Source organism: Hibiscus syriacus, unplaced genomic scaffold, assembly GCF_006381635.1.
Source record: "Hibiscus syriacus cultivar Baekdansim isolate YM2019G1 unplaced genomic scaffold, ASM638163v2 tig00109982_pilon, whole genome shotgun sequence".
Lineage (NCBI taxonomy): Eukaryota > Viridiplantae > Streptophyta > Magnoliopsida > Malvales > Malvaceae > Hibiscus > Hibiscus syriacus.
In genome coordinates, this window is record NW_024062548.1 from 137,214 (window position 1) to 164,400 (window position 27,187).

The 27,187-nt window shown below is 35.6% G+C and overlaps 1 protein-coding gene and 1 pseudogene across 1 annotated transcript; both read left to right on the forward strand.

Moving 5' to 3' along the window:
• The first annotated feature begins 41 nt into the window (after positions 1-41).
• On the forward strand, positions 42-8,940 carry LOC120211740 (dnaJ protein ERDJ2-like). The gene is made up of 5 exons (XM_039210222.1): positions 42-162; positions 442-715; positions 804-899; positions 1,232-1,325; positions 8,909-8,940. The coding sequence occupies exons 2-5, from the start codon at positions 533-535 to the stop codon at positions 8,938-8,940; spliced, it is 405 nt and encodes a 134-aa protein (XP_039066153.1). The 5' UTR covers positions 42-162; positions 442-532.
• Positions 8,621-27,187, forward strand: LOC120211728 (annotated as a pseudogene).

Here is a 27,187-nt window from a genome sequence, read left to right on the forward strand (position 1 = left end):
GTATGCCCCCGGCTCAAATCTGCTCCAACATCGCTATTAACCAAAGAATAATAATAACAATAAAAACGAATTTTCTTCTGCTGAAACTCTTTGCTTGCGCCACAAAAATTCCCTCAGCTTTGGTAGTTTAACACTAACGTTTTTGCTTCTCCGTTTTTTTTTAATTAAATCAATGTATTGAAGCATATATACATATGGGTTTATTTATTTATTTTCCTTTTTTCCTTGGAATGGAAATTCATGAATTTCCAGTTTTAGGCTGCACTATTCAAGAAATGATTGGAATAGTAATTTTATGTTGATTAATTGTATCATTTTTAATTTAATGGTAGTTTTGGTGCGAAATGTTTTGTAGTTAATTTTATAGAACATTTATTTTCTTTTTTCTGCTAAAGGAGAATTGAATTTATGCATATTTGAATTAAGATCTTATCTGTGGGGTTTTTTTTATTGTTTGTTGAATTATTTTCACAGTTGTATGAAGAAGAAAAAAATTCCTTGAATTTTTTTTTTTTGAAGTAAGAAGGTGAATATGGGTGCGTCAGAGAACAGTGCTTTGTTCCCAATCTTTGTGTTCACTATAATGGCTTTGCCATTAGTGCCATACACTCTAGTTAATATATTAAGCGCCTTCTCAAAGAAGGCGACGACTATCCACTGCCAGAGTTCCGTGTGTTCTCGTTCGGGGAAGTATAGGAAATCGATTTTCAAACGGGTAGGTTCGCCTCCAGTTACTTTCATTTATATCCGGAATGTTATTTCTATTCGAGTAATATTTATGATCCTTTGGATTGCTTTGGCAGATCTCAAACTTCTCTACATGTAGTAATCTTACCCTTGTGCTTCTTTGGATTGTCATGGGGGTGCTGATATACTATATCAAGCATACAAGTCATGAGGTACTCCGTTCGTTCTTAATTTCCGATGACAACATGATTCTGTTCGATAGTCAGCTGCTAAACCTCATCCTCTCTAATGGAACTTTGGGTTTAGGTGAAGAATTTAAATCTTATGTGTGGTTTGAAAAAAATGTAGATATTCATTCTCCCCTAATTGTTTCTGTTTTTGAATGTGCATTGATGGTCATATACTTATATCTACTTGGTCATGTATTAATATATTAATGCAAACAAGCAGTTTGTTTGTTTCTTCAACATTGTTGTGTATGTGGTGTGCCTTGGCTTTTTCTCATGATAAAACATGATTAATCTTTGTTTCACTTGATTCTCAGGTTAAAGTGTTTGAGCCATTTAGTATTCTTGGTCTTGAACCTGGAGCCACAGATTCAGACATAAAGAAGGCATATAGGAGACTTTCTGATACATGCACCACATGCCCTAAAGCTAAAGATGATGAATTTACTATACCACTTGGCCCTATCACACGAGGCCGGACCAAACTTCTTAAAGACAAGCTTCAAATCGCAGTTCAAGCATTCATCCGGAAGGGTCTAATAGCAGCAGATTTGAAACAACTTTTTGAAGGGGATCCAGTTGTTATCCGGTCGATATGTCTTCTGGAGATACAACCGTCTGTCTCTTATCTTTCCAACGGTTCTTGAATCGCATCAATCCGATATCGGGAACTCAAGATATGGTCATTTTACTGAAGACGGTGCATGCAGGAAATCTTATACGGGATTAATACGTTATTTTGTAAATATTACGAATTTTCAATATTTATATTGATTATTTGTAATATAATTTAATATAGGATGATTAATTATCTTTTAGGATCAGATTTATTATTTTATTATGAATTAAGGTTGGGTTAAAACAATATTTTTAGTTATTATTATTATTTTATTAGGAATTAGAGTTAAAACATGTTTAGTTTATTAATATTTTATTCTTTAGTTATTTAGGACCTTTAGAATTCAGCCCCTATATAAAGGAGGCTTCATTCAACTTTGTAAATCAGATTTCTTTGATTAATAATACAACGAGAGTTCGTTTTTTGTAAGTGTTGATTGCCTTGTGCCTTCGAAGCTTCTTCTCCTTGAGTTCTTTCAAGTTCTTGTGAGGGAGATTAATCTTCACACTCCAATTTTCCTTTTCATCGCGACTAGGAGGGTTGGTTAGAGCCATTTATCGTGTTTTCCTTTTCATTGCGACTAGGAGGGCTCGATAGGACACTTATCCATCTATTTTTCCACAAATCCATCCGCACCATCAATCATCTTTATCGTTCACCTTCATAAGGGAGATCTTTTGATTTCTTGTTTATCTTATTTTATTTGCAATTCATTTATCTTTTCTTTATCTTGTTTTAATCTTATTTTTATCTTGTTTCCAGCACATAAAAAAAACCCTAAACAATCCTAGCGACTGCCGCCACCTTCCCATATTCATCACCTTTGTTCTTCATCGAGTCTAGAGCTTTTCTAGGTTTGATTCTTCAACAAGAGCAACGTTCATTAACCCGCCACCGCTTCCCTATCAATTGGTATCAGATTTGGGCCGATTCTTGGAAAGAAGCAAGCAATTTTGCTTGTTCTTGCACACAAAACCGTCAAGGTACCCCAACGGAGCTAGTTCAGAGAAGATTCATCGTTTCAGGTTCTTTTTATTTAATTTTAATTTAGATTCAAATCCTTCTTGTTAGTTTGCTATTTTTTTCAAAAACAAAACAAAAAAAGGCACAAAAAAGGCACAAAAAAGGCACAAAAAAAAGCAAAAAAAAAACCAAAATTTCAAAAAAATTGCAAACGAATGTATTTAGGGCTGATTTTCTGTAGATATCATATCCATCTTAATTTTAATTTCCATTACAAAATTCACTTCAATCAGAGTTCATTAGAGCATGCAAATACATCATTCAAGTTTTATCAGCAGATTCGGTCTAGAATATTGTCGAATTTCTTGAAAATTATACAGGAGGAATATTGTGGTGAAAATTTCCAGATTGAAACATAATATATTTGAGATCATTCACACAAAATATCAGAATTTTTGGAGATCAAGAACAACTTTGAAAAAAGTGATCAAGAAAAATAGATTGTTTGAGGACTCACCGTTCAACAGAGTCTACTGGATACTAGTGAAGGTATTTGGTTCTGAAATTTTACAGGTGGTTTCTTGACGCATCGAAAGACATTCAAGAAATTCTTTAGAATTTTTGGACACCGGTAACCCCCTCAAAAACGTTTCTCAAGTTGATCCAGCGTTTTCTAGGTTTTCTGGTTTGGTCCCTTTTTCTTTGACTCTTAGTGCTTTAGGTTCTTTTGTTTTTCCTTGTTATTGTTCTTTTGCATTATCTAACACATTATCTTCTTTGTGTTAGTAGGACTAAAGAGTTTGCATACTTCTTCCTTCTTTGCATTCTCGTTCTCTTGGAGTCTAACCTTTGTTTGGCCTCTTAGAGCTTTTAGGTTTTTCTTATCGCCTTTGCTAGTAATCAAACTCCGATACGAACTGTGAAAGACTACTTGGTAAAGTGAGTTTTAAAGAGTACAAGATCGGCTTACTTGCCTCTCGTTGTGTTACTTTCTTGGAGTGACTTGTGAGGTTTCTTGCTTTGTTGAATTTATTTTATTTTATTTTTATTCTACTTTAAAATCTTCTTTTGAGTGTTATAATTGCAGGATGGGCGACAATAACAATGAGACACTTACGGCTATCTTAGCCGCACTTGAATGACTCACAACTCAATTTGATCAACTTAACAATGCCTTGAGAGAATGGCAAGAACTACAACTGGATCAACCAAACCAGAATCCAAGGCCAAACAATGTTGAACTTTTGGCCCCCAGGTGAGCACAACCACGTTTTCAAACACCCGAACTCTTTGCAAAACCAAAGTTCACGATCCCGTCTTTTAAAGGAGACTACGACCCAGACAAGTACATCGATTGGGAAGGAAAAGTTGATCTCTTGTTCGCATACCATGACTACCCCCAAGCTAAACAAGTTCCCCTCATCACCTTGGAATTCGAAGGATATGCTCACACTTGGTGGATGCAAACAAGGAAAAAGATCGACAACTACCAAATTCAACCAATCACGTCTTGGACTGAACTCAAACATGCCATGAGGAACCGATTTCTACCGACACATTATACACGAGAAGTTAAACAACGACTACACCGACTTCGACAAGGTAGAAGTTCAGTTGAAGATTACTACAAGGAGATGCAGTCCTTACTCAATAGGGCTAACATAACTGAAGAAGAAGAGGACACCATGTCAAGATTCGTCGTTGGCTTAAAGTCAAACATCACTGATCTTCTTGATCTCCATGGGTACGAAAACCTCGAAGATACAATAAAGAAAGCAATGACAATCGAAGCACAAATACAAAGGAGATTCCGATTCAAAGAACATTACCAAGGTACTTCATTCTCTTACCAAGGTAATACTTCAAATCCTTCCTCATCTTCTACTCCATCTTCTCAAAAAAAGTCGAGAGATGACAAACTCGATAAAGAAAAACAACGACCAGCGAAGAATGAGTCACTTCCAGCCCCTAAAGACGACACCCGAGAAAGAGACATCAAGTGTTTTAAATGCTTAGGAAGAGGCCATATCAGCCGCAATTGTCCAAACATGAGGACCTTAACCATACTAGGTGATGGATCTTACAATTCTGACTCTGATGACGACATCGCCGACATTCCAGCACATGCCGAAGCCAAAGAAGACAGTGATGACTATGGAAGTGATGAGTACAATGGCACAATCTTGGTGATCCGTCATACATTGAACATCCAAGCATCCAACGAGTCTGACATACAACGTTCCAACATCTTCCACACACGCTGCCTAATCAAGGAACAACCATTCTCCATCATCATTGATAATGGTAGTTGTGTCAACGTCATTAGCTCCAATGTTGTTGAATCACTCAAACTTCCTTGCCAACGACATCCGAAACCTTATTGCTTACAATGGCTTAATGAGAGTGCCGAGATGAAGGTGGTTAAACAATGCCTCGTTAATATCAAGATGGGAAAGTATTGTGACGACGTATGGTGTGATGTAATTCCGATGCAAGCATCCCACATTCTCTTAGGACAACCTTGGCAATACGATAATGACATCACATATTATGGTCGAAAGAACATTTACACAATTCCAAAAAAAGGTAAACCGTTCCGACTTAACCCCCTACCCCCCAAAGAGATTCTCATAGATCAACAACGAATTCTCAAGGAAATAGGGAATTTGAAACAAAAGGCAAAAGAGGTCACAACCGATAAAAGCCAAACAAATGACCCACGGGTGGTGAGTGAACCTCAATATGAAAATAAAAGAGTGTCTCAAAACATTTATGCGAGTGCAAAAGACATGATAGATACCCTTTTTCAAAATAGGTCGTGCATTCTAGTCCGTTTCAAGGACTCCATTTTATCAACTATCACTAACATCACAGATTTGCCTAGTGTGTTTTCTTCTCTATTACAGGAGTTTCAAGATGTCTTAAGCAACCCACCGGATGGTTTACCACCTACAAGAGGAATCGAACATCAAATCGAATTCATCCCTGGATCAACCATACCAAACCGCCCCGCTTACCGATGCAATCCTGAGGAAACGAAGGAATTGGAACGACAAAGATTCATTATTACAAAAAGGACACATCCGTGAGAGTCTTAGTCCTTGTGCAGTTCCCGTCATTCTAGTTCCAAAGAAAGATGGCACATTCCGAATGTGTGTAGATTGTCGACCTATCAATCGGATAACAATCAAGTATAGGCATCCTATTCCATGCCTAGATGATATGTTGGATGAACTACATGGTGCAAGTATCTTCACCAAAATTGACTTGAAGAGTGGTTACCATCAAATTCGAATGAAAGAAGGTGACGAATGGAAAACATCATTCAAGACAAAGTTCGGCTTGTATGAATGGCTTGTTATGCCCTTTGGACTCACAAACGCTCCAAGCACCTTCATGAGATTAATGAATCACGTTCTTAAGGAGTTTATAGGTAAATTTGTTGTCGTTTACTTTGATGACATTCTTATATACTCATCTTCTTTTGATTCTCATGTCATTCACGTTCGAATGGTTCTCGAAGTTCTTCGACGAGAACATTTATATGCTAACATGGATAAGTGTGTGTTTTGCAGTGATAAGCTTATGTTTTTAGGCTTTATAGTTAGTGTACAGGGTATTCATGTAGATAAAGAGAAGGTCAAGGCAATTCAAGAATGGCCCACGCCTACTTTCATCACCGAGGTAAGATCTTTTCATGGTTTGGCAAGTTTCTACCGTCGCTTTGTCAAAGATTTCTCAACCATTGCTGCACCATTAACCGAGATCATCAAAAAGTCAGTTGAATTCAAATGGGGACCACTACAACAAAAAGCTTTTGAACTTCTTAAAGATAAGTTATGGTATGCCCCTATTCTTCGTCTTCCCAATTTTTCTAACACCTTTGAGCTAGAATGTGATGCTTCAGGCATAGGCATTGGTGCCGTCCTCATGCAAGAAAGACAACCTATCGCTTACTTTAGTGAGAAGTTAAAAGGTGCACAATTGAACTACTCTACCTACGACAAGGAACTTCTTGCACTCGTCCGAGCACTCGAAGTGTGGAAACACTATCTTCTCCCTAAAGAGTTTGTCATTCACATGGACCATGAATCACTCAAATGGTTAAATGGACAAGGTAAGTTAAACAAACGACATGCTCGATGGGTTGAGTTCATTGAATCTTTTCCTTACATCATCAAATACAAACAAGGGAAAGATAACATCGTAGCTGATGCATTATCCCGACGATACACACTTATCACTCGAATGCATGCTACTGTTCTGGGTTTTGCACATATCAAAGAACTTTATCCTAACGATCCAGATTTTTCTGAGATTTATAAACAATGTGTAAAAGGTGCTTTTAACAAGTTTTATCTTGTAGATGGCTTTCTTTTTCGCATGAACAGGTTGTGTATACCACAAAGCTCTTTGCGAGAATTCTTGGTTCACGAGTCACATGCCGGAGGACTTATGGGACACTTCGGTATTCACAAAACACTTGATATAGTCATGGAACACTTCTTTTGGCCGCACATGCGTAAAACAGTGGAAAAGATTTGTGCATCATGCATCACGTGCAAACAAGCAAAGTCAAAGGTAAATCCTAATGGTTTGTATACGCCTTTACCAATTTCTTCTTCTCCTTGGATCGATTTATCGATGGATTTTATACTTGGCTTACCCCGCACTAAGAAAGGACGAGATAGTATTTTTGTGGTTGTGGACAGATTTTCAAAGATGGCACACTTCATTCCTTGCCATAAAACCGACGACATGTCACCTTTGAACCAGGAGATTGGGTATGGGTTCACATGAGAAAAGAAAGGTTCCCGACACAAAGGAAATCCAAGCTAGACCCACGAGGCGATGGTCCATTCCAAGTTCTTGAATGAATCAATGAAAACGCCTACCGCATTGATCTTCCCGGTGAGTATAACGTGAGTGCATCCTTTAATGTTTCTGACTTATCTCCTTTTGATATTTCAGATTCGAGGACGAATCCTTTTAAGGAAGGGGGAGATGATACATGCACCACATGCCCTAAAGCTAAGGATGATGAATTTACTATACCACTTGGCCCTATCACACGAGGCCGGACCAAACTTCTTAAAGACAAGCTTCAAATCGCAGTTCAAGCATTCATCTGGAAGGGTCTAATAGCAGCATATTTGCAACAACTTTTTGAAGGGGATCAAGTTGTTATCCGGTCGACATGTCTTCTGGATATACAACCGTCTGTCTCTTATCTTTCCAACGGTTCTTGAATCGCATCAATCCGATATCGAGAACTCAAGATATGGTCATTTTACTGAAGATAGTGCATGCAGGAAATCCTATACGGGATTAATTCGTTATTTTGTAAATATTACGAATTTTCAATATTTATATTGATTATTTGTAATATAATTTAATATAAGATGATTAATTATCTTTTAGGATCAGATTTATTATTTTATTAGGAATTAAGGTTGGGTTAAAACAATATTTTTAGTTATTATTATTTTATTAGGAATTAAAGTTAAAACATGTTAAGTTTATTAATATTTTATTCTTTAGTTATTTAGGACCTTTAGAATTCAGCCCCTATATAAAGGAGGCTTCATTCAACTTTGTAAATCAGATTTCTTTGATTAATAATACAACGATAGTTCGTTTTTGCAAGTGCTGATTGCCTTGTGCCTTCGAAGCTTCTTCTCCTTGAGTTCTTTCAAGTTCTTGTGAGGGAGATTAATCTTCACACTCCAATTTGCCTTTTCATCGCGACTAGGAGGGTTGGTTAGAGCCATTTATCGTGTTTGCCTTTTCATTGCGACTAGGAGGGCTCGATAGGACACTTATCCATCTATTTTTCCACAAATCCATCCGCACCATCAATCATCTTTACCGTTCACCTTCATAAGGGAGATCTTTTGATTTCTTGGTTATCTTATTTTATTCGCAATTCATTTATCTTTTCTTTATCTTGTTTTAATCTTATTTTTATCTTGTTTCCAGCACATAAAAGAAACCCTAAACAATCCTAGCGACTGCCGCCACCTTCCCATATTCATCACCTTTGTTCTTCATCGAGTCTAGAGCTTTTCTAGGTTTGATTCTTCAACAAGAGCAACGTTCATTAACCCGCCACCGCTTCCCTATCACTTTCCATTCAATATCATCCTGATAAAAATCCAGATCCAGGTTATAGGTTTTAATGTTTGTTTCAATATCTGATTTTCTTAGCAGATCATTTTTCCCCTAAAGACCTAATACCTATCTACCTTTTCCTCCTCCCCGTTCATCTCAGAGGCCCATGATTATTTTGTCGAATACATTTCAAAGGCTTATCAGGCCCTGACAGATCCAGTATCTCGGGAGAATTTTGAGAAGTATGGCCACCCTTATGGCAGGCGGGTAACGTGATTCTTTGTTTCATCTGTTATTGCAGACACTACTAGTTTCATGAAGGAGGGATTTTAATTCTGATTTTTTTCATTGGATTCATAATTTAGGGGCTTCAAATGGGTGTAGCCCTACCTCCATTCCTGTTGAATGTTGATGGAGTATCAGGTGGAATACTTCTTTTGGGAATAGTTGGAGTATGCATTCTTCTTCCTTTGGTGTTGGCTGTTATATATCTCTCAAGATCAGCCAAATATACTGGAAATTATGTGATGCATCAAACTTTGTCGGCCTACTACTATTTCATGAAACCTTCTTTAGCTCCAAGGTACATATTTCCTCAACTGATGTTTATTGTAAAAACAAAGTTAACCAGTGCTTTTTGTTAACTTCATAAAGAAAAGAAAATATTGCTTTGTGTTTCTAAATATATAGAAAATTTCAGTAATGGATCGAAATTTCCCACCAGCCAACAATTTAACTACTCTAACGCGAGGGGGAGAGAGAGAGAGATAGGCTTCTCTCGTCATACTCCTAGTTGCATTGATGCTGGACATTGCATGGACTGGAAGTCAGAGTGTCAAACTAAAAGCTATCATAAATTTCACTTTAATTGACTATGTTCAATAAGGCTTGCTCTTGTTTTCCATTTTTCTTTTCTCAATAGTATTCCAATTTTGCAGCAAGGTATTGGATGTCTTTATAAAAGCAGCAGAATTCATGGAAATCCCTGTTCGGCGAAGTGATGGGGAGCCGCTTCAGAAATTATTTATGTTGGTTAGGAGTGAGCTAAACTTGGACCTTAAGAATATTCGCCAAGAACAAGCCAAGTTTTGGAAGCAGCACCCAGCTTTAGTAAAGGTGATTCACATGCAGCCTTAGTCTATTTATTTTAGTATCTTATTCTTTCAAATACTCTGAAGTTAAGGCTCATTATTCTTGCTGCAGTATATTACTCACCTTTCTACTTTTCAGGCAGAATTGTTGATCCAAGCCCAGTTGACTCGTGAGTCTGAAGCTCTGACACCAGCTTTGTTGCGTGATTTTAGACGCATGCTTGAGCTTTCACCCCGCCTTCTTGAGGAACTCATGAAGGTGAAATTGAAACTCAGTTTTCCTAGCGCATTAATGGATTTGTTGCACTCAATTTTTGAAAATCATTTCTTATTCTGCACTCTCATATTTTAACATATTGATAAGATCAGCTCCTGATTATAATTGTTGCTCTAAACATGATTGATGTTATTCTTGAAAAAATTTGGTATTTTTGTGGCATCTAAGAGTTTTGAAGGATTTAGTAAAAAATTGATTGTGTCGTAACCGGTTTTCGCCCAGACATGAATTTTTTACTTGGCGGGAAAAATAAAATGAATAAATAAATGATTTTGATTAAAAAAATATTTTGGGAGTCAACGTTGACCTTTTGGGGTTAGGTAGGTCAAATACCTAAAAACAATCTTTTAAAATAGTTTTGAAGAAAACATAATTTAAAAGATAAATTGATCTGTGTATAACCAAAAATTTTAATAAAAAAGGATTCGTGAGCAGTTACGTTTAGGGAATGATTAGCACCCTTATAACGCCGAAAATTGGTACCCATTAATTATAAATTGTCTTTATTATTGGAAATTTAAAAATTTAAAAATATATTTAATTAATAATCCTGTTATTTCAAATTTATTAGTACAATTTTAAGAAAAAAATATATTATTTTTTATAATTTTTATAATTTTTATAAATAAGATATTTATTTACTTAGAAATATCAGAAAAAGACTTATAGGTGCTTTAAGACATCTCATTTCTTAATATTAAAAAATAAATAAATATTAATAAAATATTTCTCTAAAAATAATTAAAATAAATTAATATATAATTTATAAAAATATGATATTTATTTATTTAAGAATATCATAAAAGGATTTCTAGTTGCTTTAAGACAACCCTTTTCTTTAATATTAAAAAATAAATAAATATTAAAAATATGATTATTTTTGTGTAAAAGTAATTTATATAAAATTAAATTTATAAATAGGATTTTTAAAAAATAAATAAATAAATATTATTTTATTATATATAATTATATGACTAAATAATAATAATAATAATAATAATAATAATAATAATAATTAAACATATAAAATAATAACTAACAGTGACTAAAATAAATAAAATTAAAACTATAGTATTAAAATACAGAATATATAAATTAATAGACAAAATGAAAATTATTAAAAAATCAGTAACAAAAATATAAAATATAAAACCTAAAGATTCTAATTTGAATTATTAAAAAGATATGTACTAATAGTGTAATTTAGCCTTAATATTAATTATTCGGGTTAAACTAAAATTTATTAAAATTACCAAGGACTAAATATATTATTTACCCTAATTATATATGAACATACAGGTAAGGATTAAATTATAATAAAATGAAATGCAAGAACAAAATTAAAATAATTAAAAGTATGATACGAGTGACCAAAATGGAAGGTTGCGAACTCTGAGTGGCTGAGAAAATAATTTTCCCAAAAAGGGAAATTACACAGGTACCCTCCTGAAAACGGCGTCGTTTGGGGAGGGTTTTAAATATCCTTTTAACCGGTCCTTTGGGGCCAAATTTTTATTTTTTTTCTTTTTTTATTCTCTAGGAGAGAGACTCTCTCGCCTCTCTCTAAGTTTACCTCGCCGGAGGAAACCGATCTCGGCCGGCCGCCTTGCTCCGGCGCCGACCACCACTTATGGTGGCCGAAAATTACAATATTGACCCAAATCAAGCCTCTTCCGACACTAAGGCCGAATCCGGCCTCCATTTGTCCTAAAAATCCCCCAAACCCTGTAGATCTAGGTTTTATTTACCTTCGATGTTTATCTCCGGCGACGTTTGGGTTCTCCGATGGCGGCCAAGGCGTTAGGGGTAAGACTTCTATACATTTTCTTCTTTCTTTCCTTTCTGTTTGTTGTTTTGGTTGCTTTGTTTGCTATGGTTCCTCCTTTTTTCTCTCGGTTGTTGGTCTCGTTTGGCTTGTTGTCGCCTCTGTCTTGCTCTCGTTTTTTCTCTATCCTTTTTCTTTGCAAGATTCGGTGGCTTTTATAGCCACCACCGGTGATGGCTTTGGACCAGTCACGAAAGGGGCTTTCGGTGAGTCACCATAGCTTGACATGTGGAGGGCGTCGTGGCAGCAGTTGGAATCTTCGACGAGGCGTGGCAGCAGCTTCCTGAGGCGACGGGGTGGTGGCAGCAAGGGAGGCAGCGACGTGGCCCTAGGGTGATGATACCCTAGGGTTTCCTCTGAAGGCTTATGGACCTTTGGATCTGGCTAGATCCAACGGCTGAGATTGAGGCGGTTGGCTGCTGAGATGTTAGAACCCTAATTAGGTTTAAAGTTTGGTTGGATCCGGGTTGGGCATGTATCTGATTGGGCCTGGGCATGTAAACGGGCCTCCGGGTCTTGGGTTGATTCCAGTTGGGCCACTGGGTTGTAAATGGCCTAGAAATGTACAAAATATTATTTAATAATAATTATTATAATAATATAAAAATAAAAATAATATAAATAAAATAAAATAATAATAATAATAATATAATAAAAAACAAATGGATAAAAAAATTAGTATCTTCAACTGCCCCTCTTTGCTCATTCTTGTGTTAAAAAGAATAGGACAAAGACGAAAAGATAATAAAATTTTTTATCTATTGGACTTCACTTGATTATGATGGCAATGTTGAACAAGTTCTTTTTTGGGATTAGTTATTCTTATTATGAACTCTTCCATTTTTCCACTGGGGATGATAATCTATCTTCTTCTCTGATGTAATTTAGCAAAAAATTGAACAAATTCTTCTTTTTCAGATGAATTCTTCTCATTGTGAACTCTTCTGGAAATGTTGATCCATCGATCAAGCTAAAGTTGAACAAGTTCTTCACATTATGAACTTCTTCTTCTTCTTCAGATGAGTTCTTCTCATTATGAACTCTACCTGACAATGCTGATCCATCGAGTGATGAATTCGAGCAAAAGGTTGAACAAGTTCTTCTCATTATGAACTTATTCTTCATTCTTCAGATGAGTTCTTCTCATTATGAACTCTTCTTCCTCTTCAGATGAGTTCTTCTCATTATGAACTCTACCTGGAAATGGCTTTGTTGCTCTATTTCTTTCTGGAAATGGAGTCAAGCAAAAGGTTGAACGAGTTCTTCTCATTATGAGCTTCTTCTTCCTCTTCAGATGAGTTCTTCTCATTATGAACTCTTCTTGGCAATGTTGATCCATCGAGCGATGAATTCGAGCAAAAGGTTGAATAATTTCTTCTCATTATGAACTTCTTCTTCCTTCTTCAGATGAGTTCTTCTCATTATGAACTCTTCCGGCAATGTTGATCCATCGAGTGGTGAATTTGAGAAAAAGGTTGAACAAGTTCTTCTCATTATGAAATTATTCTTCCTTCTTCAGATGAGTTCTTCTCATTATGAACTCTATATGGGAATATTGATCCATCGAATGATGGATCCGAATCTTTACTGAAATCTTTGCAAATCTTTGAAATTCCTGTTAAATATTCAAATTGATAAAATGAATGAAAATGCCCCTATTTTTGCAAATGCCTAAATATGAAGCATGAATGTTGAGTGTATTTTTTACTTCAAAGTGGCAACTTGGTCTTCCTTCACTTGGTCAAAATGTCATTTCAAGCTGGCATTTTTTATTTGGAAGAGCAATCTTTGTGTCTTCTTTGTTTCATGAAAGTCTCAAAAAAAATTCATTTATGGAACTCTTGTCGTAGTCAGAACTATGACCTTGATGCCTCATTTTGTCTTTGATAAAATCGGCTTTCTTCATCTGAACTTGTGTAAAAATCCAATAAAGCTTTCATCTTTGAAAATAGAATCTATCATCTTTGAAGAATGTAGATGTAGATATGTCAAACTTAGCAGAGATTAATTAGGAGAGCAACGTCTGTTCTAATTTGACTCTTGAAACACATTAAAAGGAAAATTTATCCTAATTCCTTTCATGTCTCCACATGTAATCAGATTTTGAACAAGGCAACTTAGAACATATCATGTCGATATGTTTAAAACAACCTGTCGTTCAACCTTAGTTGGCTCCACTAGGTTCTTATTGTTAAAAGTTTCAACTTTCCATCTGTGGAAAGAAATATTCATCATATCTCACTTCTAACCTTGGGGTTGAAGAAGACAGGCTTTATCTTGCATCAATAAATGAAAACCATATGATCACAACATTGGTTCAGCACCATAATCACTGGTTCGTAAAACATTTGACAACATATTCATCTTTTCCTGTGGTTTCAGAATAGATGTTCGTAAAACATTTGACAACACATTTATCCTTTCCTATGGCTTCTGCACAGATTTCTGATCAGGGAAGCTCTTTTATAGTGTTCAGAACTTTGTATGATGTCACAAGACCGCTTGAGAACAAAACTCAATGGGAATATGAGTGAGATATTGGCGTGTTTCATGACCAAAAAGTTGGTCAAATTCACAAAATATGCTAGTGCCGAATTGAATAAGAGATACCAACTAATCTTGATATCATCTTGAGCAAGGGAAAGTGTGATGTCGATCACGTTTTCTTCCATAATGAATGTTTTAGGAAGTAGAAACACATCAATTATAGGAGCCATGTACAAAAAAAGGTTCATGGACATCTTGTTGCTGTAGATGAAACACACATGATAAACCAAATAGATGAAAACTCAGTTCAGTCTGACTGGCAATGATAACCCCAGTAACAATGGGAATAAGGGTAATGTATGTAAGATGAGCCTTTTTCTTCAATGTCATCAAGTAAGCGAAAACTGATGTGAAAAACGATTTCGTAGCCTCAACAACATGATTGAAACTAACTGCCAGGAATCTCAAAGAAATATTTTCAATCATCACCGACATACAGAATACAAAAATCAAAACTGAGATTTTGAGAAATTGAACCCTGGATCGAACGGTCTGTCTGGGGACCATCTGTATTCATGCAACCGTGATGTAGCTTAACAAAGAACATGTTGTCATGTGACACATGGTTAAGAAGATTGAGTATTTGAAACCATTCTTGCTGAGTAAATATTTGTTCAACAAAAGGACCCTAATGTAACTGCCTGATGAATGAAGCAATAATGTATAGTTAGCTCAACTGCCACTGCTTCTCCATTTTCATTCTTCGTACCTTTCTATCTCATTGGAAATATTTGGTCAAGTCAATGATCTTTCCATAAGATGATATGGATCTTCATCATGCCCCAACATTGGCTAATACTAACGTTCAAAATGTGTCAATATTCCTGATTATGATTGAAATGGGCTTTCAACATGCTCCATCATTTGCTTCTTGTTAATCTGAACCTTCAAAATGCCCCACATAGATCTGTCTGAAGTAACCATTAAAATGCCCCAATATTTGCTGATACAAATATTAAACGTGTGCTCAAAAATACTTCTTGCTGAGATGAGCCTCCAAGAAATATCCAAATATTCATATTACTATGAGCCTTCAAAATGCCCCACTATTCTATTTCTGGTTGAAATGGGCTTTCAAGATGTCCTGCATGGATCTGTCTGAATTGGGCCTTCAAAATGTCCCCAACCTTCTAAACTGTAAGGCTTATTTTTAATGTTTGTTTGATTTCAATATCATGATCCCCACGAGGTCTAATTTTGACAATGTACTGTTATGGGTACTTGCAGCTTTATTTGTGCCTCAAATCTATTTATCTTGAATACTCTCATTCTGATGTCACTAAACAGCAGTTGCCAAGTAACTTGAGGAATTCTCTTCATGTTGTCACAAACTTAAAAAGTAATCAATCATTCTAACGGAAATGTCTGAGATATGTGCCTCTTCTGAATGAGGTGCCCATTTTTTGGATCTGGAGGGATCTAGTCGGACAGAGTGGTATAAATCGCTTGGTAATTAATTCCAGGCCGGCACATTTGAACCTTATTTTTAGTGAAGGTTATTTCTGGAATATACTTTTCTGTGGGAGAGAAACCAATTTATGTGAACAGTAATCTTATTTTGATGCAATAGCAATACTACATATACAGTGGTACAGGCTCTTGAAAAGTCCACACCCATGCAACATGTTGATTCTGATAACTACTCATCTGATTATGAAGCGATCTTTTAGGATGATTTTACAGATATTGATAGTTCTTCTGATACCGAGGAAATCTTGAATTCTGATTCTGATGAGGAGAATAAACTATTATACTTGATGAAAATGGGGTACTCGGAGACTGGGGCTTCAATAGCCATGGAGAGATGTGGTACGAATTCATCAATTGCAGAGTTGACATATTTTATATGTGTTGCTCAAATGGCTAAGGCTGCTGACGCACTTCTTCCGGTAGAAGATAGGAAGCCATTATGCAATGACCCTAATTACAAGAAAAGGCAAAACTCAGGCTATGATTTTTGGAAAAGGAAGAATCAGAGGAAGCTTGAAAAGAAGCTTCTTAATGAAGACTATCATGCAGTTCATCTTCCTAATCCAGTGATTGGTTTTGGGATTTCTACCAAACCAGATCAGATAACTCAAAGAACACTTCCAGAAGATGCTATTGGGCCTCCTTATTTCTACTACGAGAACGTGGCACTTCCTCCAGTTGGTGTTTGGACCGAAATGTCACGGTACTTATACGATGTAGAGCCATAATTTGTAGATTCGAAGTATTTTTGTGTTGATGTATGGAAAAGGGGCTATATTCATAATTTGCCAATTAAGAACATATTTCCTCTTATTCCGCTTCCTCCACGCACCATACATGATGTTTTTCCATTGACAAAAAAAATGATGGCCTTCCTGGGATCCAAGAACAAAGTTGAATTGTTTACAAACATGTACAGGAAGTGCCAAATTGACACAAAGGATCTGTAAGGCTCTTAAAGCTTATTATGATGAGCCACCTTCGAGTGACCAGAAGTATGTTCATGATGAGTGCCGAAAATGGAATCTGGTATGGGTTGGAAGGAATAAAGTTGTTCCACTTGAACCTGATGAGGTGGAAATTCTTCTAGGTTTCCCTAAAAACCATACGATGACGAGGATCTGCTAGAGACATGTTCCCCGGTGATATCAATGTCCTGTCTCTTTTCTCTGGGATCGGTGGTGCAGATGTTGCCTTTTACTGTCTTGACATACCTTTGAAAGTAGATGCGCAAGAACTGAATGGTGATCGGTTGGAGCAATTAATGAGTAGATTTGGCGAATTCGACCTTGTTGTTGGTGGCATCCAGTGTAACAACCTTACCGAAAGAAATAAACATCATTGGGATGAACTATAAGATTTTTGTTGGTGCATTTTCTTGCAATGATTGCTACAATGACTATCTCTTCTGCTTATTCAAGATACACCCCTACATATCCCACTCTTCCTGAACCATAGAGAGGTTTAGTTGATAGTAAAACTGGTTATCTTTACTTTTGGAATCATGTAACCAATGTTACCAAATATGAAAGGCCTACAAGTGTAGAATTAGTTCCAATGTCTTATTTTATGCCTATAAGTTCTCAATTTCAAGTTTAGCAATCTTCTGAAGGATATAATGGATATAATCCTGACAAGGAAAATGATCGACATGGAAGAAATAGCAATGATGTATCAAGGCTTGAGATAGTATCATGGTATAACCTGAGTGCAAGTGGTGGACTTGTTCATTCCCATAATACACTTAAATGGGACTTATAGCTCTATGATGTAATCTTCTAGGGAACATGGATTAATGGCTGGGGAAAATAATTGGTCTAGTGATACTTATCGCCCTCAGCATGAGATAAGTGATAATACTTCTTGATGAATTGCTAATAATGTCATAGGAAAGGGCATTACAAGTTCAATTCTTCAGACTTTCTGGCTTCTTGGACTACTTGCTTTCAAGAAAGTGAAATGCTTCATTATTCTGGCCTCGTTTTTTCTACAATAGAGGTAGAATAAACAACAACTTGATTCAAGGACCTTCCTCATTTGAGACTGTCCTGTTTGAAAATGTTTTTTCTCCTTTCTTTATCAAAAAATTAAAGAATTTTGTAAAATGTTACCTATTACAAGTTCACAATAGAATCAAATCATAAGCATGAATTCAAAGAATATCAAAAGAATCAACAATTCTTTAATGTTTGAGAATTATAGCTCTTTGACAAGTATCGAGATTTATGGGTTAGTTTTCAGGATGGTTTTCCTATTTTCTATGGTTACATCTATTTAAGATGTCACTCCTCTCTCTCTTTGTGAAATTTGTCACATGCCTCACTTTAAGGGCTTGGTATTTTAATCGGATGCGTACAAAATGACATAATCTAGCATAAAGGTTACTAGACTTTCTAGAATACTTCCATTTCAATTCTCTGGAATCTTTCATTTAGACTCATCTAACCAAAATAGTGCGAAAATATCGGTCTAAAAATGAAATTTCTGAGTGCTTGTGTGAAGTTGACTATAACAGGTGTTTCGCAACTCCCTTAGTCCATTTTTATTTAGTGACTTTTTGCCATTTTGGCTAGCTAAATTCAGCTTTATTGTATATAATAATATAATCACATTTATCAGGCTAGTTGAAACTTATCCATAAAGTCGGGGTGATTAACCAATTGCTCTAGAGGGACAATTTTATTGCATATAATAGTATAATAGGTTAGCTGAATATTATCCATAAAGCCGGGGCGATTAACCAATTACTTTAAGGGGATAACTCAAGCATAACAGATTAGCTGAATATTATCCATAAAGCCGGGGCTATTAACCAATTGTTTTAGGGGGATAAATCAAGCTTTATTGTATATATAATAATATAACATGGGTATCCAAATCCAATTTCTTAATCTTGTTAAGAAGAACCTGTTATAGTCTAGGTGTTTTGGTGGAATTCAGAAAATCTCTTTGTTAGAGTTAAATTCCCAAGCAACTGACTTAAACTAGATTTACCTATTTGTAAAAATTATGTTCATCATCGAACGTCATCAATAAAAAGTACTCTAGTCAGTTTTGCAATGTAATACACCAACGATGCCCCATGTTGTACGCTCCTATATATAAATACCAAGCCTTTTTATAATTCCTTTCAATGGGAAAAGGCTATCTTATATTTGTAATAGGATAGTGTTTGGGTATATTTCATCTGAGGTAAGGTCAAAGTTCTTTGTTTTTCTGGTTTTCAATCTTGATATTTTGTCAAAAATTATAACTCTAATCATTTAAAAAAATTAATCCAATTGATATTCAAAGATCTGCAAGATTGCAAAATTGACTCAATGCTCATAACCTTAAAAGCAACACAAGTTTATTTATTGCACAAAAGGTGGAGAAAGGAACAAAAAACATGTGTAAACAAGATACTGGAAATAGAAAGGTACTACAGTGGTAGATAACAACTTCCACTTATTTATTTATCATGCCACGTCATTTCTTGAATGTTGGGTGTGTAACTGGTCCAGGATTTTCATCCTTATTTGCTCCCCATTTCTTGATCATTTCTTTTGTCAACTTCTTTGGGTAAACCTTCATATACACAACTATTTCCTTCTTCTTGAACAATTTCCATTATCATTTTTTCTCCTCTGACTGGAGATTGAGCTCATTTTTAGATCCAGAACAACTTTTACTAAGGATGATAGCTTTTTCCTGATTCTAAACGCATATTGCGGCTGTAATTGGAGTAGTATTCACCAGACTCTTTGTATTACCCACTACCTCACTTGTCCTCAGAAAATCTGATATAGGTGTCTAAGGTGTCTTCTGGGTTACATCTGCCCCATTCCTTTTTAAACCTATAGGCTAGTCTAGAATTACTTCTCCTTTTACTTCTTTATCATTTATAATCAGAGAGGTATTGAGATTTGAATGTTTTATCCTTGGCTTAAGTACTTCGTTTTCCTCGTCCTCTGCGGTATGTACTCTACTTGTTTTGATACTACCAACTCTATTTTGGGGTTTGATTCCCAATTGTTTAACCAAAACAGACTGATCGTCCACTTCTATGATTCCCTAAACCAAAAGGTCTTGAACCCATCGTTTGAAGTTACCACAATTCTCAATGGAGTATCCTCGGGCTCCAGCATGATAGTCACAAGAGAGTTTCTCATTATACCAACTTGGGTATGGAAGCAACAAAGGCTTAGCTCGACATAGAGTAATAATCTGGGCTTGGAGAAACTTGTAATATACCTTGCTACATGAAACTGAAGGAAAACGAGGTAGATTCTCCTTTGACATCACTGTCTCTTTACAATTGTTTACTTTGCTTTCTTGAAGACATGTGAATGACGACCAAAATGTTTGTTTTGAATGTTTGACTCTGGAATGTCATGAGACAGACAGTAATTCGAAAACTTCTCTTTCTCGACCAGTTTTGAGCTTTTGAGGAGCTTAGGTTTCCCATCTTTAAAATATAGCAACCCTTCTGCGATGAAGGTTTGGACTTTTAAATTCACAACCCTACAATTTTATGTAGAGTGGCTAAACTCTCCAGAATGATAATTGCATGAATTCTTGACACCCTATCAATCTGGACGCAAATAAGTATTAAGCCTTGGAGGAATTGGTGTTATGAGGTCATTTTCAAAAATAAATAGTAATAAATCTGAATATGAGATTGGAATTGGAATGAGAAGTATCATTTTCTTTTTACTTTTCCTAGCTTTCTTCAATGGCCTTTGAACCTCTTCTATGCTTCGCTTCAGCTTGATCTCTGTCGCCTTTTCTGGGAGCCTTATTGGATTTCCACATCTCTTGACAAGTTCTTGGTCATTTTTTTCTATTGCATCAGCTACATCATTCATAATCCCATTCAAATCTTATACAACAGGATCCTCTAAGGGTTTCTCTCACTGGATTATAATATTCACTATATCCATTAGTTTTGTCATTTGCTCTTTTGAATCATCTTGGAATTTTTTTTGCTTGATCCATTTGTTCATTTGAATTACCCTGAAACTTTTCTACTTGATCAATCATCTCTTGTTTAGTCTTGATAAGTTGCTCTTTTAGTTTCTCGATTCTACCAACCCTTGCTAAAATCTTATTCATGGCTACTATCCTTCTTTAGGAAGACCAAGTTAGCTCCACTTTGATTTCAAAAATTCTGTCATGGAATTCTCCACGAATTATTTCACGTTGTCATGATTAAATGCATGTAAAATAGTTTGAAATAAAATGTAATTATGCAAAGATGCAAATGCAAAAATAAAAATGTAAATACAAACGTAAAAATGCAAAATGCAAATGCAATGTAAATATGTGAATGTAACAATAAAAATGCAAATTGTGCAATACAAAAGTATAAATGAAAATGCAGAGATGCAAAATGCAAATGCATGTATGAAAAAGTGTTACTCAAGAGTGATCATTTTAGAACAGATTTCATTGAACATAAAAGTTTATGTGCATCAAACAAAACTTTTACATGTAGGGGACAACTTTCAGTCCTAACTTCAACAAAACTTTACATATATGGGATAACTTTCCCTCCTAACTTCTCTAAAGCCAAGTTAGTTTCCATTCATGCTAAAAAGTTGAGTTATCAGTCTGCTTCAATTCCTTGTGAAGTCAACTAAGTCTATCAGCTTATGGGCCATATTGATTGTCTGGACTACAACTTCTTCCATGACTTTCTCTTTTTCCTTCATCTTCTGTGTCAACCTTCAAAGTTGTAGGCAATGTTGCTCATTCTCCCTTGTAAGGGAATCTTTATGGTGACGGAGTTCTTTGATAAGATGTTCATGTATGTCAAAATTCTTTTTCAGTTTGGTGACCCCTGTTATCCATTCTTTTGGGGTGTTTCCTATGCCAGCATTTTGAAAGGCTTCACTAATCGTTTGGAAATCTTCATGCATGGTTTCCATTTCTGTGCTCAATTTCTTATTTTGATTCTTCAAATAACATGCTTGAGCTTCATAAAAACCTCCTTTATTCTGAATGCCTTGACTGATACTCTTACCGTAGAATGCTTTTGGTATCAATCTAACAGGATCTTTGTGTGCATAGCTCACTTCTATACTCAGAGTTTCCTCAGGATATTTTTCTTTGGTTGCGTCATATTTTGTTTGATCATAAAACTTTTTGTCCATTTATAAATTCTTTCCAATTTGATGAACAGTCTTTCAAGTTAACACCTTTTGGTTATGCCATGATCATGCAATGCAAACAAAAGAAATCAATATAAACAAGTTAGAGCAAAAAAATGTATGAGAAATAAAAATGAGAAAAAAATAAAATGGTTAGTACCAACTAATGGAAAGAAAAAATTCTATCTATCAAGGTATAAATCCTAACCTCATGCTCTCTAGTTCCATACTTTGTTTGGAAAAATTAACCTAATTGCATGATTTCTAGTTCGCATGCATTTATTCAGAAAAAAGAAAATAAAATAAATTAAAAACTAGAGTTTATTTCTCCTTTGTGTACACCTACGGACAGAGGTTCAGTCCTGTCTTAGATCAGGTGAAGTTCTAAGGTTTATTATATGCAGGGTTTCAGTTCTAAGAGTAAAGGTACTCGAACTGTCCTTGTTGGTGCCCCTTGGGCTGCCAAACCCTCAATCCTAGTCCATTACAGACTAAAGTAGATCGAGTTCAATTCGAGAGGACACATTTCCCTATGCCTGACACGGAGAATAAATTCTCACGAAGACATAAAGCATATGATCCCCGAAAGCTACTTGCTAGGTCTGACACGGAGAATAAATTCTCACGAAGACGTCGCTTTCACTCTCACTTAAAAGGGACAAGCTTGATTATAAAGCTTATGTTATACAATGCACGTGTTGTGTGTGAGGAGAAATTTTCACACATAATTTAATATCTAGAAAGCAATTAAATAAATATACAAGGGTATAAAATAAATTGAAAAAAAATAAAAAGAATCATAAATTAAATAAAATTTGATTCTCAATTTCTAATTATAGAGACAATATATAATCCATTTAGGTTTTACCAGTCCCCAGCGGAGTCGCCAAGCTGTTGTAACTGGTTTTCGCCCTGGCACGAATTTTTTACTTGGCGGAAAAAATAAAATGAATAAATAAATGATTTTGATTAAAAAAATATTTTGGGAGTCGTCATTGACCTTTTTGGGTTAGGTAGGTCAAATACCTAAAAACAATCTTTTAAAATAGTTTTGAAGAAAACATAATTTAAAAGATAAATTGATCTGCGTATAACCAAAAAATTTAATAAAAAAGGATTCGTGGTCGGTTACGTTTAGGGAATGATTAGCACCCCCTATAACGCCCAAAATTGGTACCCATTAATTATAAATTGTCTCTATTATTGGAAATTTAAAAATTCAAAAATATATTTAATTCATAATCATGTTATTTCAAATTTATTAGTATAATTTTAAGAAAAATATATATTTTTTATTTTTATACTTTTATAAATAAGATATTTATTTACTTAGGAATATCAGAAAATGACTTCTATGTACTTTAAGACATCTCATTTCTTAATATTTTAAAAAAAATATTAAAAAAATATTTCTCTAAAAATAATTAAAATAAATTAATATATAATTTATAAAAATAGGATATTTATTTATTTAAGAATATCAAAAAATGATTTCTACTTGCTTTAAGACAACCTTTTTCTTTAATATTAAAAAATAAATAAATATTAAAAATATGATTATTTTTGTCTAAAAGTAATTTATATAAATTAAATTTATAAATAGGATTTTAAAAAAATAAAAATAAATAAATATTATTATTATATATTTATATACTAATAATAATAATAATAATAATAATAAAAAAATAATAACTAAACAGTGACTAAAATAAATAAAATTAAAACTATAGTTTTAAAATACAAAATATATAAATTAATAGACAAAATGAAAATTATTAAAAAATCAATGACAAAAATATAAAATATAAAACCTAAAGATCCTAATTTGAATTATTAAAAAGATATGTACTAACAGTGTAATTTAGCCTTAATATTAATTATTTAGGTTAAAATAAAATTTATTAAAATTACCAAGGACTAAATATATTATTTACCCTTTTAACCGGCCCTTTGGGACCAAATTTTCATTTTCTTCTTTTTTTATTCTCTAGGAGAGAGACTCTCTCGCCTCTCTCTAAGTTTACCTCGCCGGAGGGAAACCGATCCCGGCCGGCCGCCTTGCTCCGGCGCCGACAACCATCGTCGGCCACCACCTACGGTGGCCGGAAATTACAATATTGACCCAAATTAAGCCTCTTCCGACACTAAGGCCGAATCCGGCCTCCCTTTGTCCTAAAAATCCCCCAAACCCCGTAGATCTAGGTTTTATTTACCTTCGATGTTTATCTCCGGCGACGTTTGGGTTCTCTAAGGGCGACCAAGGCGTCAGGGGTAAGGCTTCTATACCTTTTCTTCTTTCTTTCCTTTCTTTTTGTTGTTGTGGTTTCTCTGTTTGCTATGGTTCCTCCTTCTTTCTCTCGGTTGTTGATCTCGTTTGGCTTGTTGTCGCCTTTGTCTTGCTCTCATTTTTGCTCTCTGTCCTTTTTCTTTGCAGGATTCGATGGCTTTTATAGCCACCACCGGTGATGGCTTTGGACCGGTCACGAAAGGGCTTTCGGTGAGTCACCATAGCTTGACTTGTGGAGGGTGTCGTGGCAGCCGCAGGAATCTTCGATGAGGCGTGGCAGCAGGTTCCTGAGGTGGCGGGGTGGTGGCAGCAAGGGAGGCAGCGACGTGGCCCTAGGGTGATGATACCCTAGGGTTTCCTCTTGAGGCTTCTGGACCGTTGGATCTGGCCAGATCCAACGACTGAGATTGAGGCGGCTGACTGCTAGGGTTTGGCTAGATCCGGGTTGGGCTTGTATCTGATTGGGCCTGGGCATGTAAACAGTCCTCCGGGTCTTGGGTTGATTCTTGTTGGGCCACTGGGTTGTAAATGGCCTGGAAATGTACAAAATATTATTTAATAATAATTATTATAATAATATAAAAATAAAAATAATAGTATAAATAAAATAAAATAATATCAATAATAATATAATAATAATAAAAAACAAATGGATAAAAAAATTAATATCTTCAGATTGCATTTACTATCTCAGCTTCTTTGATAAAGATCAAAGAAGCTGAAAAAGAACAAGTTGCTCTCGCAATCTCCATTGCAGTCCCTCATCCTAATTATAATTTTCTAGATAATTAATGCAATAGGCCCTAATATTTTGAAATTCCTAGACTGTAGCAGGCAGTGATTATTGTGTGCATTTCCTATTCTGTGCCATCTTGTACTTTTCTGAACAGTTATTGCTTGCAAGTCCACATTCTTTTCCGCATACATTGGAAGCTGTAATATTCAGTATGTTATATATGAACACAGATGGCATTAATACCGCGCACTGCTCAAGTGCATGGATGGTTGAGACCTGCAATTGGTGTTGTTGAGCTTTCTCAAAATATCATTCAGGTATGCCTATATACTCATTCGATGGAATCGTTTTTCTTGGAAAATTTGTTGCTTTACTGCCACGTTTGGTGCCAAATCATGTTTTAGTTACCTCCATGTATGTTTTTCATTTGCAAAATATCAATGGGAAAAATGTTAATATGAAAGCATAATATTAGATTGTTTGATTTGCATCCTTAGCATTAAGATGAGTGTAAGAAGGATCAATTTCCTAAATGGGCACGATTTAGGCTTTTTCTTTCTTCTTTTAGAATTAGCAAGCTGTATTTCCTTCTGGAGATTAAAGTGGAATATTAATTTTTGGTCTCACTGCCGTATCAGTTGTCAATATGTGTGTGTGTGTGGCACCTTCTTATAATTCAGTAGGTTGTCTTCACTGCGATTTGTTTCTGAAATTGTTTATATCTAGTCATTCTCTTTTAATTTATTAGAATAGATTTTCTTTTTACACTATTATCTCAACATATCGATGACCTTTTTCTATTTTTACTTTATTTATTCATCGAGCCAGGCTGTTCCACTAAGTGCAAGAAAGGTTGCTGGGGGATCTAGTGAAGGTGTAGCGCCGTTTCTACAGTTGCCACATTTTAGTGAGGCCATGGTTAAAAAGATAGCACGGAAGGTAGTGATATGCTCCTTTTATCGGTTTTTGTACTGCACCAAAAGAGTCTTTATGCATCTGCAGGAATACTGTGTTGCCACCTGTGTGTAGGCTGCTTTTCAGGTTATATCGCGTAGGTGCTTGGCTATTATCTTTATATCGAGACACACTATGTCAACCATTTGACATTGTTTTGGATTAAATTATTTGTGGGTTAGAAAGAAAAATGTCAGTTGATGGGCTGAAACCTCGGAGACTTAATATTGAAATTTTTGCATTTGTGGAAATAGTTATAATGTCTTGGAAAGTGGTGAAGATCTTGTAGAAACGATGTTGCCTCGATGTTGTGGCGTAACATGCAAGAATCATGGGACATGGCATTAATCAACATTTTGCATCTGTTCTCCCATTATTCCTTGGTTTGTAAATTCTCTTTCTCCATGCTTGCAGAAGGTGCGAACGTTTCAAGACTTTCGTGACATGACCTTAGAAGACCGGGTTGAACTGCTGACTCAGGTTGCCGGACTATCTCCTACCGAAAGCAAAGATGTGGAGATGGTTCTTGAAATGATGCCTTCCTTGACAGTTGATATCACGTGTGAAACAGAAGGTGAAGAAGGGATTCAAGAAGTTGATATCGTCACAATGCGTGTTTGGATCACACTAGAGCGGGGGAGCGGCCTCGTTGCTGCTCTCTCCCATGCTCCTTATTACCCCTTCCACAAGGAGGAGAATTTTTGGTTACTGCTTGCAGACTCCGTCTCCAACGGTGTTTGGGTCTCCCAAAGGTGAGCTTCATGGACGAGGCTGTGGCCATAACCGCGGCATCCATAGCAGTTCAAGAGTTGAAAGAAGGCTCAGGGGCAAGCCTGAAGGAGACAAATGCAGCTGTTAAGGAAGCTGTTGAGAGAGTAAAGAGTGGGTCAAGGTTAGTAATGGGCAAGTTCCAGGCTCCTGCTGAGGGAAATTACAACTTGACTGCATTCTGCTTGTGTGACTCTTGGATCGGTTGTGATAAGAAGACGAACCTAAAGATCAAAATATTGAAACGGAGTCGAGCAGGTACAAGGACAGGTCCCTTTTCAGAAGAGGGTGCTGTCACGGAAGAGGGGATTGAGGAGGAAGAGAAGGACAAAGAAGATGAATATGATGATTATGAGAGTGAATACAGTGAGGATGAAGAGGATGGAAAGGATTCAAAGAGGAACGGAGTTGTGCTGCTGAAAATTCGGACAATGCGTGAACTTTCCCAATCTTTCATTTTATTTTTGTGAGAAAACAAGGGATGAATCCTTTTT